Source organism: Elephas maximus, chromosome 2 (genome assembly GCF_024166365.1).
Source record: "Elephas maximus indicus isolate mEleMax1 chromosome 2, mEleMax1 primary haplotype, whole genome shotgun sequence".
Classification (NCBI taxonomy): Eukaryota; Metazoa; Chordata; class Mammalia; order Proboscidea; family Elephantidae; genus Elephas; species Elephas maximus.
The window spans coordinates 153,783,457-153,801,517 of NC_064820.1; the positions used below are offsets into that span (position 1 = coordinate 153,783,457).

General features: G+C 33.8%; 1 protein-coding gene across 3 annotated transcripts in view; it reads left to right on the forward strand.

The window, feature by feature from the left end:
* ANKHD1 (ankyrin repeat and KH domain containing 1) overlaps window positions 1-18,061 on the forward strand; it is a 155,568-nt gene that overhangs the window by 123,693 nt on the left and 13,814 nt on the right. For all 3 annotated transcript variants that reach the window (XM_049873810.1, XM_049873813.1, XM_049873811.1), the window contains 13 exons: window positions 3,673-3,818; window positions 3,987-4,098; window positions 4,567-4,712; window positions 5,248-5,390; window positions 5,820-6,033; window positions 7,514-7,689; window positions 7,911-8,073; window positions 9,417-9,512; window positions 10,041-10,157; window positions 11,780-11,951; window positions 12,973-13,429; window positions 13,889-14,035; window positions 14,652-14,801. In XM_049873810.1, the coding sequence (XP_049729767.1) occupies window positions 3,673-3,818; window positions 3,987-4,098; window positions 4,567-4,712; window positions 5,248-5,390; window positions 5,820-6,033; window positions 7,514-7,689; window positions 7,911-8,073; window positions 9,417-9,512; window positions 10,041-10,157; window positions 11,780-11,951; window positions 12,973-13,429; window positions 13,889-14,035; window positions 14,652-14,801 (2,239 nt within the window). The remainder of the gene's footprint in view (window positions 1-3,672; window positions 3,819-3,986; window positions 4,099-4,566; window positions 4,713-5,247; window positions 5,391-5,819; window positions 6,034-7,513; window positions 7,690-7,910; window positions 8,074-9,416; window positions 9,513-10,040; window positions 10,158-11,779; window positions 11,952-12,972; window positions 13,430-13,888; window positions 14,036-14,651; window positions 14,802-18,061) is intronic.

Here is an 18,061-nt window from a genome sequence, read left to right on the forward strand (position 1 = left end):
GTTGCTCTTAATTTTCGTAATTTAAAGTGAAAGAAATTAAACAGGGTGAATTAAGTAAATATCGAATTCAGTAATTATAAGGTATATTAATATATTGGTAGAGTTATAGAGAGCAGGCCAAAGATGTAATTAATTTTACCTAAATTAAATCTTGTTCTCATCTCTTGTATTTAATAAGGGAGAGAATACTGTATATCTTAAAATTTTACTTTAGAGAATATAATACCAATAAATTTTACTCTTTAAATGTAGGATTAAGTAGTATTTTTTATTAGTTTTACTCTCAAAATATGTGTCATGATAGTAAGTTGGTTATATACTTAATTAATGTCTTGGCTTGATAGCTGACTAACTTAGCCTTTTAGTACATAGTTTTATGTGTGTCATATTTGATATAATCCCAGAGAGAATGTATATAAGCTTTTGATTGGTAGCATTGTCCTTCAGGTCCTTTCTTCTGGAAATGAGTTTTGGGCTTTTAGAAGTTATCCTAATAGCAAGAGAGTCTCAGAGTTCTAATGTCTGAAAATTTAAAGCCATTTAAAGAAATTCCAAATAGCTTTGACTATTGAGCAGTTCTAGAAACATCTAGTAAAATTTTCATGCCTAATATATAAAGAGGATTGGTTAAAATAAACTATTATCAATTTATGTGTATTTATTGAACACTTACCATGCACTAAGTTCTGTGCTAAATGCTTTATATGCATTGTCTTATGGGCTATTTACAATAATCCTATAAAATAGGTTTTCTCCCTCCTCTGTTGTTCTGTTAAGAAATCTTAGGCTTTAGGAAATTAAGTTGCTGGTAAGCAGTAAAGCCAAGATTCAGACTCAATTCAGCCTGGTTTAAGGATCTTAGATGTAATATGCATGCATCCAATTCAACTGGAAGTTTTGAATTTATCTAATTGTTATTTTCTAAGGCTTCTAAATTATATTAAATGACAATTTCCCTTATTATTTTTAATGTTTGATGTACATGTAGGTTTTAATATAGTTTTGTGACTTAGTGCATTGTTACTGTTGGCACCATAACAGTCTCTTGTAAAACAGATACCAATTCCAAAGTATCTTGCTTTAAGTAATCCTCCGGTAATCAATGTAGGCTCAAGGGTAAAAGAGTAATTAGACAATTTTTTTACTTTGAGGTGATTTACAGCAAAATATCTTTAAATAACAATATATGTCAATATTTTACTTACAGATTTTATTTATATAGAACACATTTAATATAATTAATATTACATAAACAGATTATAGAGATTTAATACAATAAAAGCTAGAACCTGTGTAAGGCGGAAACCTGTGACAGAAGGAAAACGCAAATATTTTCCACTAATGGAGAGTGATAGAAAAGTGGTCAGACTGCACCCTGTCAAAGGGGGAAAACTTGTGAGACCCAGAAAAACAAGGCAGTCTCGCCAAGTTCCGGTTCTCACAGGGCCTCACTGTATCTGTGAACCCCACATATTTCATGTATACCTACGTCAGTGAGATTTTTACATAGTAAGGTTTGTTATTATCTTCCATATTGCCCACAAATCTATCTTTAATTTCATAAAGAATCAGGTAGAATATTGCACCTAGTTCTTCTATCATCCCATTCTAGAATAGTGTATAAATTTATTTGAATTATATATTGATTTTTGTGATAGTGGTCTGTCTTAGTCATTTTCAGAGACATTTAGTTCAGAGGTAGGCAAAGTTTTAGGATATATGAAAGGGTCCTAGTATAATTTCCTTTTAATAAAATATTTATTCCACATGTACCTTTAAAACCTCCTGCTACTGTTTTAGTCTTTTTTCATTTGTAATTAATCCTAAAAGATAGCTCTGTAAAGAAGTCCTTTATCGCATCACATTCTGGCATGACTCTATTTAATTTTTTAAAAATAATTTTCAATAAGTTTTTCATTAAAAAAGGGAGATAACATAAATAAGCAAGGTATTAATGATAGAAATGTAGTTCTTTAGTAAGGTGTACGTTAATTATGGGACCACTATTAAAATCACACTATTGAAAAAATACTGTATATTAATCTTTAGTGTCTTGTTTTCTAGAGCTGTTTTTCAGGCATAGGTACTATTTTGAGGAGGTGTAACAAAATACTGCTTTTAATTTATTAAATGACAAATAATTGTAAAGCCTCGTTTCCGTGGTACATGTCTTCTAGGTGAAATAAACATATATGATAATCATTTCTATTTGTTAAATTACATACATTTATGTTGTGACAGAAGCTGCAGAAATTTATATTGCGCAGGGACAACTCACATAGAAACATCCAAGCATCTTAAAATTTGCTTATTTAAACAAGTAACATATGAACTTAAGTCATTCATACCTGTTGTGATAGTATCCTTGATTAGGATTCAATCATACAAAATTCTAGCGAGAAAACATTCTCCAACACTTGAAATGCTTGTATTTTCCTCAAGTCCTATGTGTTTTTGATTGATTTTAGTTTGGGTGCAAATAGAAGGTTATTGCCATCACTGAAGCCTTATTGTCTTTTTCTGTATTATGAATGAGTATATGTTTTTTCTCAGTTTTTCCTTTCTTGAGTAGTAATGTTTTTATTCTTCGATACAGTGAGCAGTAGTACTGAAAGTCCCATAAAGTACCTGATAGTTACATTTATTGAGCACTTACCATGTGCCAAACCGTATCCTAAATGTTCTATATTCATTATATAATATATACATATACACACATTATGTCATTGGCTACTCAAAATATCCCTTTGCGATAGAAACCCCCCCCCATGGGGCAAACTCCTGTTATGAAACATAAGAGATATTCAGAGACATAAAAGATATAATTTTGATTAACTAAGTTTTCAAATCACTTAATTTTGAGATCCTCAAAGACCCCTAGGTGGTGCACTTTGTGCTTAACTGCTAGCCTAAAGGTTGGCAGTTCGAACCCACCCAGCGGTACTATGGAAGAAAAGTCCTGGCGATCTGTTTCCATTAGGATTACAGCCAAGAAAACCCTATGGAGCAATTGTACTCTATAACACATGGGGTTGCTATGAGTTGCAATCAACTTGACAACAACAACAATGTAAACCTCTAATGTTCATTTAAAAATAGTTTGATTTTCAAACATTGATGTATTTTAGCAAATTTTCAAAGTAAATGTTGACTGTTAAAAACATATACTCTCTGCAATTTATGTGAGAAATATTTTAACTTGGTTCCCCCCCCTTTTTTTTTTGCATTGTCCTCAAGGTATTTTTATCTAATTGCCTTTTACAAACTAAGCTATAGAAATCCTTTTATTTTTTTATTGGAAACTATTTTCTTCCTTACTGACAATATAAAAAGTTACCGTTTATTGTATATGCACTAAATATCAGGCACTATGCTAAGCATTTTATCTGTATTATCTCAAGAGGTCTTTCCCACAGCCCTACAAGGGAAGTACTGTTATTATTCCCCTTTTACATATGAGGAAAGTTCAGGCTCAGGGAGTTTAAAATATTTGCCCAAGATTAGAAAGTCGATGGTGGAACTAGTATTCAAGCCTGGATCCAGCTTACTCCAAAGAGTGTGCTCTTAACCACTATATTACTGCTATAGAAATTTCTGTTTTATGTGTTTTTCTGTGTAGAGATGTCCTTATTCTTTTAAGTGCAATTCAGCAGTTGGAATATTGTTTTTCAGCTGTGAGTAGCAGAGTGCCCACTGGTTCAAACAGTTCCTCTCAGACCACAGAATGTCTTACACCTGAACCCTGTTCACAAACTCCAAGCAGCGTGACTTCCCAATCTATGATCCCTGTGTATCCTTCAGTTGACATTGATGCTCATGTGAGTAGATTGCTTTATTTAAACTTATTTTGCACATTTTGATTTTTTTGTTTGGAAAGAAAAATTATTGTGTGTTCATTGTAAAAGTAAATGTTATTTATTCTTCAATTGATAACCCCTTTGTAAAAAAAAAAAAAAAAAGCCTAACTTACTTTTTTATTTTCCTAGACTGAGAGCAATCATGACACAGCATTAACACTAGCTTGTGCAGGAGGTCATGAAGAACTTGTATCTGTACTCATTGCTCGAGATGCAAAAATTGAGCACAGAGACAAAAAAGGTAAGAAATGTCAGTTAGAAATAAAATCTGAGTCTAGAAAACAGCTAGTTTTCTCACTATCAATAAATAGTCCCTAGACTATCTCCGTGAAAAGATGGGTAAGTGTATTTCAGTTAGGAATGCCTAGATTCTTCAGTCTACAGAGCCCAATAATTCGCCACAATTTAACAGTTAGACTGTAGATCATCAGTGAAGTAGAGCCTTTCTCCTTTATCCAAAAGTAGAGCTCACAGAGGCATCAAAGTTCGCTATGAGTATAAACTTTAATGGTTTTTATTGACTTACCATTTTCTTTTCATCATGTATTTATGGGTTTTTTTCACTAACAAATTAAGGTTTAGAGCAGTTTTATGTTAAATGATTATCAGTATCTGCCATTTTTTACTAAAACAATAAAGAATTGGAAACATGGCCTAATAAATAAAAAATGCAAATATGCTTGAGTTTATTTATTGATTTCTGATATAGGTTTCACACCACTGATCCTGGCAGCAACAGCAGGGCATGTTGGAGTTGTTGAAATCCTTTTAGATAAAGGTGGAGATATTGAAGCACAATCTGAACGAACCAAGGATACTCCACTTTCACTGGCATGTTCTGGTGGACGTCAGGAGGTGTGTTAATGTTTTCATTTTATAAACATTTTGCTTGTATTTCTAAATATGCATATGAGTAGTATTTTAACTAAAAACTACATGAATAAAACTGGCATATGTCTTGACATGTTCCATGTACTTTCTGAGGATGGAATACTTTTTAAGTTTAATGGGGATAGTAAATACCCTTTTAAAGAATCCGTTTCTTCCCTTTTTGGGCCAAATAAAAATTCTCTTTACCTTACATTGACTGGGGTTGAATGAACTACAACCCTAGCACATGAAATGCAAATCTGTTTCTTAATAATTAACAAATAGAAAGGATAACATCTTATTACAATATAATTGGGATTTCAAAGCTCTGAATTCCTTGATATAAAATTGATCCCTTTTCTCTAGTACTAATATATGAATATTTAGGGCCTAATTAAATGTAATTAAAATGTCAAATATGTAGAGAAAGAAGTTAGAGGTCCTATTTTTTGTGCTTCCTTCATTACAAGGTGAGCCCTTGGTGTAAACTATGTTTCTCTCTTCATATTTCACTTTGTAGGTGGTAGACCTGCTACTGGCTCGAGGTGCAAATAAAGAACATAGAAATGTGTCTGATTATACACCGCTGAGTCTAGCTGCATCTGGAGGATATGTTAATATCATTAAGATTTTGCTTAATGCTGGGGCAGAAATTAATTCAAGGTATTACCTAGTCATACATTGAATTATTGATGTTTAGTAAGTTACTACCTTAGAGTTAAGTGCCTTCCCCTAAATGTTTGGAAATATGCCATTTTCAATTAAGATAGCACTAAAGTTTCAGGGCCAACAATTATCTCTATAATGTGCTTATAAGTAATGACAGCTTATCTCAGCTGATGTTTTTAAAGAGGTCTTATATCAGAAAGTAGTTTGTATAGTTGGAAATTTATAACCCCTAAATAAGGATTATCTTTTAAATTGTGAGATTTTCCTATTCCTGATTATTAGCCTAAAAAATAAAATATATTCATTAGTGTTAGAAACCTTTCTTTTACTAAAATGCTTTCATCTTTAACGTTCCCTATGCTTAAAAAAAAAAAAAAAGAGGCAACATATTATTTTAATTTCTAAGCACGTTTTCCCTCATAGGACTGGGAGTAAACTAGGCATTTCTCCCCTGATGTTGGCTGCAATGAATGGACATGTTCCAGCAGTGAAACTACTGCTTGATATGGGTTCAGACATTAACGCCCAGATAGAGACCAATCGGAACACAGCTCTCACCCTGGCCTGTTTCCAAGGCCGAGCAGAAGTAGTGAGTTTGCTTCTGGACCGAAAAGCCAATGTCGAACATAGGGCAAAGGTAAGCATTTTATGACTTGTCAGCTACTTCAGATATATTTCTAGTAGAGTATGACATTTCAACTGAAACTGAATATGATATTTTAAATTGTTGTAAGTTAAAACTAATGCCTCAGTGCAGAACTGGGGAATTGTGCCATATAGTGGTCAGTGACACACTATTCTCACTCAAGACTTTTACTAAGGACAGTGAATGATTAAGAAAACAGATCAATACTTTTTCCAATTGCAGCCTTGAGTGGCTCTCTATTAGTCGTCTAGTATGCAGCTTTTGAATATAGTAAGATTATTTTGTATTAAGTCCTTTTTGTGGATTTTTAAAGAACTTCTTTACTGAGACATGTGCTTATTATTAGTAAAATCTCAAGCAAAAAAATTAGTGCTTACATTATAAAATTAGCACAGCTAAGATCAAATCTGGCCATGACAGATTCTGACAGTTTCATGATTATTTGGCATTTACAAAGTAGGAGTTAGTATGTCATGAATTGAATTTCTTTGCTTAAAACTATTAGATATTTAGAACCCTAGAAAAATGCACTTTAGGCAGAACTCGTTGTAATCAGACAATGACCAGTTTGGTGGGCATTTCAAATTGAAAAGGTTTGAATGAAAAGCTCATACTTTCTCCTTGAACTTTATTAGTTATATTTCTTAATATTTAATGTAATGTTTACATACTTTTAATCTAAGAAATGAGGAGGTGTAGTTATCCCTCACACTTTTCGTTGCACAAAGAGAAATGCACCTTTCCTTCCATCTAGCTTGTCTTTTTGTATTATAAATATTCAGTGTGGCTCATTTATCTTTTAAAGATACTAGAGAAATCCATATTTTTTTGGAAATGATAATTGCAGGCAACAGTGGCCTCAAACGTAACGATTGTGAGGATGGCACAGAACCAGGCAGTGTTTTGTTCTGTTATACATAAGGTCGCCATGACTCATAGTCGATAAGATGGCATCTAACAACAATAGCAGGAAATGTCCTTTGACAAAAATATTGGAGTCTGATGCTCAAAAGACACATATTTAAAAAAGTAATATTTTTATCTATTTTACCTATGTTTGAGTAGAATTGAAGGAATTTATCCTGAGTTGTTTAGCAAACTGCATTCTCAGAATATATTCTAAACAAAGCTTTCCCATTGAACATTGTGCCTTCCTTAATTTTCTTTTTATTCCTTTTCAAAAATAATATCTGTATTGCACAGAGAAGTTATTATCTAATGTATAAATTCTTAACTGCATAAAAGCTATGAAACTCTTTCCTTTTTTGCATAAGGTAGTACGCTATGATAAGTGAATTCATTCTGATCTGTCTAAGCAACAGTTTTGACTTGCTGTTTAGTAAACTTGAAGACCATGAATGTTAATTCTTTTATGAGAGAAAAATCACAAATAGAATTCTCTTAAAAGTCAGCTGCTTTAGTCTTTTAAAGAAATTATAGAATTTACTTGCATAAATTTTGGTTTAAACAGACTGGTCTTACCCCTTTGATGGAAGCTGCTTCTGGAGGGTATGCAGAGGTTGGAAGAGTTCTCCTTGATAAAGGAGCAGATGTCAATGCCCCCCCTGTGCCTTCCTCAAGAGACACTGCTTTAACAATAGCAGCAGACAAAGGTCACTACAAATTTTGTGAGCTCCTAATTAATAGGTGGGTAAATTTTGTATTAATGTATACAGAACTTCCTATGGTTCATTTTTCAGAGCCTTTAAAGTAATAAAAGTTATTTTTATTTCTTTGAAATTTTCAAGAACAGACTATTTGCATGTTATCTTCTAAGAGATAATAACAAAACACGATAGGAAAAACTAGAAAAAGTCAGCCTCTTCTCATGAGAAACAAACTGTATTAATATTCAGTGATTTTTATAGGGGAGCCCACATTGATGTCCGTAACAAGAAGGGAAACACACCACTTTGGCTGGCAGCTAACGGCGGTCATTTTGATGTAGTGCAATTGCTAGTGCAAGCAGGTGCTGATGTGGATGCAGTAGATAACCGGAAAATTACACCCCTTATGTCAGCATTTCGCAAGGTAATTATAGCAGGGTGCTTATAGCAGGGTGCGGGAGAGAAATGTGTTAATTTTAAACCAATGCTAAGTTGAAGCCATGTGAGAAAGATAAGTTGATCTTGGGGTCTTAAAAGCTTGCAGACAGCTATCCAAGGCACAACAGTTGGTCTCTCTATTCACCTGGAGCAACACAGGAAGAATTGAGTATATTTCATGTGCATATTTCCATACGCCAATCACTGCTACGTGAGCCTACTCTCTTTGTGGCCATATCTAAGAACCATGTGGTAATTCACTATAAAAAAAAAATAAGCAACTTTAAATCACTTGGTATCTTGCTTGACTACTTTTTTTATGTTGTACAGAAGATGTGTGATTTAAAGAAAGATGTTATATGCAGATAGACAAGTCTTCTCTACCTGTTTTGTGTGCCAAGCACTTGATCATTTGCACCATCCAGGGACTCCTGGTGCATACTAGGTAGCCACTAAATAGCTATTGAATAAGAGCAATGTAAGCTATGTGTCTTAAAATCAAATCTTAAAATATTTGTAGATAATTCTTTTCTTCAATTTTTTCTTTCCTTTTATTTGAGGTATAATTTATACATAATGATACGCACAAATTGTAAGGTGCATAGTTTAATGAGTTTTGATAAATGCACAGACCAATGTATTCCATGCCCCATAAAGATGTAAAACATTTCCCTAACCCTAGAATGTTTCCTCATGCCTGTTCTCAGAGGCAAACACTTTTCTGATTTTTGTCACCATCAAACTAATTCTTAAGGATATTTTAGAACTTAGTAAGATGGAAAGGTTATGTTAAAATAGACCTGCATAGACTTGACCCTAAATCATTCGGTCCCTAATAATGGCATTTAGAAAGTGTTTTTACCTAGATTCAAATTATAAGGCTGAGATAAATGTTGACAGTCCACCTTGTTTAGTTGAATAAGGTAGAGCCAAAATAAAACTTTAAAATCTAGATTAGATTAATTATTTTAGATTAATTTCCCTTTTATACTGAGGTTCATTTCCCAATACCTATTTTTATTTTATTAATTGATTTATTCTAGGAAGTATTGTTTTTCTATAAAAGTGTTTCTACTTTCAGTGAAAAGTGGGCTAATAAAAATCAAGGGAAATGTCTTTTGGTCATTATGTACTTAATCTTCTTCTGTTTATAAACTAAACACTGTTCTTATTTTCATAATTTCTATTTTAAATTTAGTAATCTATTAAATAATATTATTGTTATTAGTAATAAGTTTAATGTACCTTTAAACTTACTCTTAAGCTTTTAAGTATATAGGCAAAATTTCAAGGGATTCTTTTGAGTATTTTTTATTGTACTCTTTAAAGGGTCATGTAAAAGTTGTTCAATATTTGGTGAAAGAAGTCAACCAGTTCCCTTCTGATATTGAATGCATGAGATACATAGCAACGATTACAGATAAGGTAAGTTCAATATGCTGTTTAATGGCAAATGTTTTGTTACGTATATTCACCAAAATAAAAAATGCTATTTAAGCATGTTTTTGTTTTTTGTGGAATTACACGTCATGAAGTATAATTAGAGACCTGTTCTTTTTGTTCTGTAAGAAGCCACTCACCTGATCTTCTATAGTTTCTGTGTTTGCAAAATAGATGGGTATAATACTTTTATAAACTACATTGGTATTTCCTTTTACTGTGGACCATAACTGCAGTCACTGCAGCTAAGGTTTATAACTAAATTGTTAGCCTGACTTGATGTGTAACATTATGTTGAGACTTTTTAAGAACACATAGATTTTTTAGGAAATAGTGCTTTATTTTGGTGAACGACTGACATACACCTAGACTCAAAGGATAGCTTAATTTGATTTAGTGAATTTTCAGCTGTTTGAGCTTTAACCCCAAGACCTTGGTGTCCTCATGAGCTTATATTTGGCCTGTTTATGTCACATGTTCTTATATTTTATATGATTCCATTTTTCACTATAGGAACTGTTGAAAAAATGCCACCAATGTGTTGAGACAATTGTGAAGGCTAAAGACCAGCAGGCTGCAGAAGCAAATAAGAATGCAAGTATTCTTTTAAAGGAACTTGATCTGGAGAAGGTGAGTGTGAAAAAATAGTTTCCCTTATTGGAAATTGTTGAAAATCTGCTGGAATAGATTTATCACCTGTGTGACCAATAATCTTAACAAAATCTCCTTCAAAGGAAATGATTAATAGATTATCAAACCACATCAATTTTGTTTATTCTGACCTCTCATTCATAAAGAATATTTTGAGACCATACAAATGAGATTTTGATCAAGATCCCAATTTACCAAATGACATTACTCGCTACGTGGTTTTAACATTTAGTTTGGGATCAAATTTAGTAAAACTTTGGAAATCATATGTTTATTATAAGATCTTCAATTTTTTTCTTTCCTTTTAATTGAGGTATAATTTATACATAGTGATATGCACAAATTGATCAAGGATTCTATAGCAGCAGCCTGATCAAAAGGGGGAAAATGCAGAACAGAATTTCAAATTCTCATAGACACTAGACTTTCTGGAACCATGAAGGGTGGATGAACCCCTGAAACTATTGCTCTAATTTTTTTAAACCTTAAACCAAGAATAGTCCCCTGAAGTCATCTTAAAACTGAACAATAGTTCAGCTTAACTAGTAAAAAAGCTCTGCCTTGATGCTCTTTTTAAGAACTATGTATATGGGATAAAATTGATAACAACAACTCTAAAGATTAGATAGGAACCTCAGGGGACAATGAGTTTATTATATTAATGAAGGAGAAACAATTCAGAAAAGGAGGGTGAGAATGGTTGCACAATTTGAAGAATGTATTCAGTGTCACTAAATTGTACACGTAGAAACTGTTGAATGGTGTATATTTAGTACGTGTTTATCCTCAACAACAGCAACAAAATAAATAAAATTTAGAGAAAAAAAACTGAACAAATACCATGATTAAGCAGTTATTCTAGGAATTCAAGACATAACATGAGGACACTTTGTTGATGATTAAAGAAAGAAAAAAAAAATGATCATCTTGAGAGATGCTAAAATTTTGACACTGATTGTTAGTTTAAAACAACAACAACAAAACTTAGTAACCTAACAACAGAAGAGGTTGCTAACTTGATAAAGAGTGTTTATCTAATATTAATAATAAATATATTTAACTACTACTGCTATTGTTCACCATCGTTCCAGAGATCCTGAACATTGCAGCAAGACCAAAAAAAAAAAAAATTGAAAGGGGAAACATAAAATTATCATTTGTCAGTGTTATATCTCTCTAAATAGAAAATCCAAGAGAATTAATTGGAAAAAAGTGTGAGAAATAATAAGTATTTATTTAGGTGGCTGGATTTAAGAGAGATAATGCAGAAATCATTACCTTTATCTTAGCAATAATTATGTAATGGGGGAAAAGATGTCATTCATAAGAGCAACCAAAAAAAAAAAAATCTGGAAATAAAAAACACATAATGTACAATCTCCCATCCTATGGGTTGTGTTCTTACTTTCTTGATGGTATCCTTCGAAGCACAAAAGTTTAATTTTGGTGATATTCGGTTAATCTTTCTGTTTTTTGCTTGTATAAATGGGTTTTGAATATAATAACACCTGTAGGAAATTCCACATATCTTTAAATTTTTTTTTATTATTTATTTGATATGTTGCATTATTGGAAAAATGATATACCAACTTTATTTGCAGTCAAGAGAAGAGAGCAGAAAACAGGCCCTTGCAGCTAAAAGAGAGAAAAGAAAAGAAAAGAGAAAAAAGAAAAAAGAGGAGCAGAAAAGGAAGCAGGAAGATGAGGAAAACAAACCTAAGGAGAGTTCAGAACTACCAGAGGATGAGGATGAAGAGGAAAACGATGAAGATGGTGAGAGACGACCCATCTGAACTAGTGATTAAATTTTTATCATTCATTAACTTCATTTTGAGTGCTTTTTGCTCCAGTTAACTCAATGCTTAATGAATGTTTAATTTGAAATTGAGAATTGAATTTTATAGTAAATACTTCTAAACATTCTACATTGTAAATTGATAACAAATAGAAGGGGAAAGGCAAGCGTATAATTTGAAGAATTTCTGTTATACTTTAAGTCACTTTGTAAAACACTTTATATGTCCTAAGAGCAATACAGAGGTTTGCCAGCTTCTCTTCAGATTCTTCCTAACCCTCTTTGCCCCCCCAGTGGAAACTGGGGAAGGTCCAGTTCCTTAGTAAGCTTTTAGTTAAGGTTCAGGGTCAAAGCTATACTGGGCTGAAACATCAGTAGAGACGGGTTCATTACTTTCAAAGAGTTGTTTATTGTACAGTCTGTTAGTGCTTGCGGTAGGCAAATAATTTTGCTCTATTTGAATTCTAATTCCAAACTACTATATATCCTATTTGAAAAATGTCTTAAATTTCAAACTATATTGTGGTTTTTGGTTAGTGAAACTAAGATTTCACATCTTAACAAAGTTAATGGCTTGTATGTTTCATACCAAATGGAGCCCTGGTGCTATAGTGGTTAAGCACTTGGCTCCTAACCAAAAGGTCGGTGATTCAAACCCACCAACTGCTCTGTGGGAGAAAGAATATGGCAGTCTGCTTCCGTAAAGATTTACAGCCTTGGAAACCCTATGGGGGGCAGTTCTACTCTGTCCTATAGGGCTACTATGAGTTGGAATTCAACTCAACAGCAATGGGTATGTTCCATACCAACTTAGACATCAAAATATAATATGGTATATTTGCTCTAACAACAGTAAAAATTTCTTTAGTAGTGAATACTGGTGAAAGGAAAATATGACCTAAAGGGCTGAGTTATTATGAATTATTGGGTGTATTTTTTCAGAGTTTGTTTTGAGACCTATGGCTCTGAGTGTGATTTTTATCCTTTTGATAATTTTAGTGGAGCAAGAAGTTCCCATAGAACCTCCTAGTGCAACCACCACCACCACAATTGGAATCTCTGCAACATCTACAACATTCACAAATGTATTTGGGAAAAAAAGGGCCAACGTGGTGACAACCCCCAGCACCAATCGGAAAAATAAGAAGAACAAAACAAAAGAGACTCCTCCCACTGCACATTTAATTTTACCAGAACAGCATATGTCTTTAGCACAACAAAAGGCAGATAAAAATAAAATAAATGGAGAACCCAGAGGTGGTGGTGCAGGTGGAAACAGTGATTCAGATAATTTGGACAGCACAGATTGCAACAGTGAGAGTAGTAGTGGTGGTAAAAGCCAAGAGTTAAATTTCACTATGGATGTGAATTCCTCTAGTGATAGGAGATATCCCTCAGTGCTACTCCATTCCCAAGAAGAAAAGACAAGTACTGCTGCCTCCAAAACTCAAGCACGGTAAGTTTTTCAGATTTGTTAACTTTACATCCATCTTTCCTTTTTCATGCCCAGCACAAGAATTTAAAGTACATTCTCTAAGCATAAGTTTTGTTAAACAATTTCAGTCTACCACGTTATCTGTCTTAAGTATTCAAAACTGAAATTCACCAGTATCCTCCTAATCATATGCTAATTAGGAAAATAAATTATTAGAAATATTTATAAGATTCATATTCTGAGTTGAAAATATTACCATGCCTTGATTTTATTGTAACTATGTTGTTTTTATTGGTTATAGTCCAACTTTTGCCTTACAAGTTCATTTTAATATTAAAATAGATTCTGTCTTGTTGATTATTTGATGTGCCAAATTTTAATTCAGATATTTCAATGTAACTTTGTCTATAAAAGAATAGTCCTTTGAGTTCCTATCTTAAAATTTATCTTTTATTGTACTTGATATTTTTATCTCCTCAGACTTGAAGGTGAAGGGAATCCTAATTCATTGTCAACAAGCTACAAGTCAGTTTCATTGCCATTAAGCTCTCCAAATGTAAAGCTGAACCTTACTAGCCCTAAAAGGGGACAAAAAAGAGAAGAAGGGTGGAAAGAAGTTGTACGAAGGTAAGTAGAACTAGTCCCATCTTTTCAACTTTCATAAACAATACAGGGATTACTTCTCTTGTAAAGTTGTTACCGAGTCAATTAGTGAATAATTTGAATGTGGTCATTATCTTCTGCTGCAGTACCATACTAAATCCAGAATATGCTAAAGCAAAATTAGAGGCAATATGTAATTTTTGCATGCATATTATATGGCATAACAAATGTCAGCTTTTTTGGAATAGCTTTTTACATAGTTCAATAAGCCAGTGTATATTCAATATGGAGTTTAACAATACAGTATGCATTATTTACATTTAGAAAAAGTCAGTATGTATAGTCATGACGTATAGTTGATGTGTGATAATTTTGGGGAGATTTGAATGCTTTGATCATGGACAATAATTTTTTGTTTCAAAAAGCAGTGTAATTTTTATGTTTACGAAATTAAGTTCAATAAGATAAATGAGGTTAGTTTCTATTAAAAAAATTTAATAATTTTGTCTTCAGGGTCTGAGAAATATTATTATACAAATATCCATGAACATACTTACTGAGACATCTTTTTTAATAAAGACCATTTGCTATTCAGAGACATTGGATTTCATAAACTCATTTTATAAACTTCGTTTTATAGGTCAAAGAAATTGTCTGTCCCAGCCTCAGTGGTGTCCAGGATAATGGGAAGAGGAGGATGCAATATCACTGCGATACAAGATGTTACTGGTGCCCATATTGATGTGGATAAACAAAAAGATAAGAATGGCGAGAGAATGATCACAATAAGGTATTTGTGGAAGATGTATATTGCTACTTTTGTATGAAAATTAATTTTTATAAGACACATACTTTACTTTTGTTAGGCATGGTACAATCAAAAATTTTATTTGATGATTAATGCTGTTGTCGTTAGATGCCACTGAGTCGGTTTCAACTCATGGTGACCCCATGCACAACAGAAAGAAATACTGCCTGGTCCTTTGCCATCCTCACAATCATTGCTATGTTTGAGCCCATTGTTGCAGCCGTTATGTCAGTCCATCTCATTGAGGGTCTTCCTCTTTTTCGTCAATCCTCTTCTTTACTAAGCATGATGTTCTTCTCCAGGGATTGGTCCCTCCTGATAACATGTCCAAAGTAAGCGAGATGAAGTGTCACCATTCTTGCTTCTAAGGAGCATTCTGGCTGTCCTTCGTCCAAGACAGATTTGTTATTCTTCTGGCAGCTTATGGTACATTCAATATTCTTCGCCAGCACCATAATTCAAAGGCATCAATTCTTCTTCGGTTTTCCTTATTCATCGTCCAGCTTTCCCATGCATATGAGGCAATTAAAAATACCATGGCTTGGGTCAGGCACACCTTAATCCTCAAGATGACATCTTTGCTTTTTAACACTTTAAATAAAGAGGCATTTTGCAGTAGATTTGCCCAATGCAATGTGTCATTTGATTTCTTGACTGCTGCTTCTGTGGTCATTGACTGTGGATCCAAGTAAAAGGAAATCCTTGACAACTTCAATATTTTCTCCATTTTTTATGATGTTGCTTATTGGTCCTGATGTGAGGATTTTTGTTTTCTTTATGTTGAGGTGTGATCCATACTGAAAACTACAGTCTTTGATCCTCGTCAGTAACTGCTTCAAGTCCTGTTCACTTTCAGCAAGCAAGGTTGTATCATCTGTATATTGCAGGTTGTTAGTGAATCTTCCTCCAATCCTGATGCCAAATTCTTCTTCATATAGTCCAACTTCTCAGATTATTTACTCAGCATACAGATTGAGTAAGTGTGGTGAAAGGATACAATCCTCATGCACACCTTTCCTGATTTTAAACCACATAGTATCCCTTTGTTCTGTTCGAACAACTGCCTACTAATCTATGTACAGGTTCCACAGGAGCATAGTTACGTATCCTGGAATTCCCATTCTTTGCAATGTTATCCATAGTTTGTTATGAGCCACACAGTCAAATGCCTTTGCATAGTCAATAAAACACAGGTAAACATCTTTCTGGTATTCCCTGCTTTCAGCCAAGATGCATCTGACATTAGCAGTGATATTCCTCATTCCACATCTTCCTTGAATCCGGCTTAAATTTCTGGCAGTTCCCGTTGATGTACTGCTGCAACTGTTTTTGAATTATCTTAAGCAAAATTTTACTTGCATGTCATATTAACGATATTGTTTGAAAATTTCTGCATTCTTTTGGATCACCTTTCTTTGGAATGAGCACAAATATGCATCTCTTCCAGTCAGTTTTCCAAGTAGCTGTCTTCCAAATTTTTTGGCATAGATGAATGAGTGCTCCCAGCATTGCATCCATTTGTTGAAATATCTCAATTGGTATTCCATCAATTCCGGCAGCCTTGTTTTTCACGAATACCTTCAGTGCAGCTTGTACTCTTCCTTCAGCACCATCAGTTCTTGATCATATGCTACCTTGTAAAATGGTTGAACGTCAACCAGTTCGTTTTGGTACAGTGGCTTTGTGTATTCCTTCCATCTTCTTTTGATGCTTCCTGTATCATTCAATTTTTTGCTCATATAATCCTTCAGTATAGCAACTTGAGGCTTGAATTTTCTCATCAGTTCATTCAGCTTGAGCAATGCTGAGTGTGTTCTTCCCTTTTGATTTTCTAACTCGTGGTGTTTGCATATTTCATTATAATACTTCACTTTGTCTTCTCAAGCTGCTATTTGAAATCTTCTGTTCAGCTCTTTTACTTTGTCATTTCTTCCTTTTGCTTTAACTACTCTACATTTAAAAGCAAGTTTCAGAGTCTCTTCTGACAATCATTTTGGTCTGCTCTTTCTTTCCTGCTTTTTTAATGATCTTTTGCTTTCTTCATGTATGATGTCTTTGACATCATTCTACAACTTGTCTGGTCTTCAGTCATTAGTGTTCAGTACATCAAATCTATTCTTGAGATGGTCTCTAAATTCAGGTAGGATATACTCAAGGGCATACTTTGGCTCTCATGGACTTGTTTTAATTTTCTCCAGCTTCAAATTGAACTAGCATAAGACCAATTGATGGTCTGTTCCACAGCAGCCCCTGGCCTTGTTCTGACTGATGGATACTGAGCTTCTCCATCGTCTCTTTCTATAGATATAGTCAATTTGATTCCTGTGTATTCCATCAGGTAAGGTCCATGTGTATAGTCGCCATTTATGTTGTTGAATAAAAGGTATTTGCAATGAATAAGTCATTGCAAATGGTCTTGCAGAATTCTATCGTGTCATCTACAGTGTCATTTCTATCACCAAGGCCATATTTTCCAACTACCAAGTGTTCTTTGTTTCCAACTTTCACATTCCAATCACCAGTAATTATCAATGCATCTTGATTGCATGTATGATCGATTTCAGACTGAAGAAGTTGGTAAAGATCTTCAGTTTCTTCATCTTTGTCCTTAGTGGTTGATGCATACATTTGAATAATAGTTATAGTAACTGATCTTCCTTGTAGGTGTATGGATTTTATCCTATCTCTGACAGCGTCGTACTTCAGGATAGACCTAGAAATGTTCCTTTTGACAATGAACGCGATGCCATTTCTCTTCAATTTGTTATTCCCAGCGAAGTAGACCATATGATTGTCCTATTCAAATGGCCAATACTAGTCCATTTCACCTCACTAACACCTAGGATTTTGGGGTTTATGCGTTTCCTTTCATTTTTGATGACCTCCAATTTTTCTTGATTCATACTTCGTGTATGTTCCACTTTTTAATTACTAATGTATGTTTCCAGTTGTTTCTTCTCACTTTGAGTGGTGCCACATCAGCAAATGAAGGTCCCAAAAGCTTTACTCCACCAACATCTTTAAGGCTGACTCTACTTTGAGGAGGCAGTTTTTCCGCAGTTATATTTTGAGTTCCTTCTAACCTGAGGGGCTCATCTTCTGGCACAATATCAGACAGTGTTCCGCTGCTATGCATAAGGTTTTCACTGGCCAGTATTTTCAAAAGTAGATTGCCAGGTTCTTCTTCCCAGTCTGTCTTAGTCTGGAAGCTCTTCTGAAATTTGTGTACCATGGGTGACCCT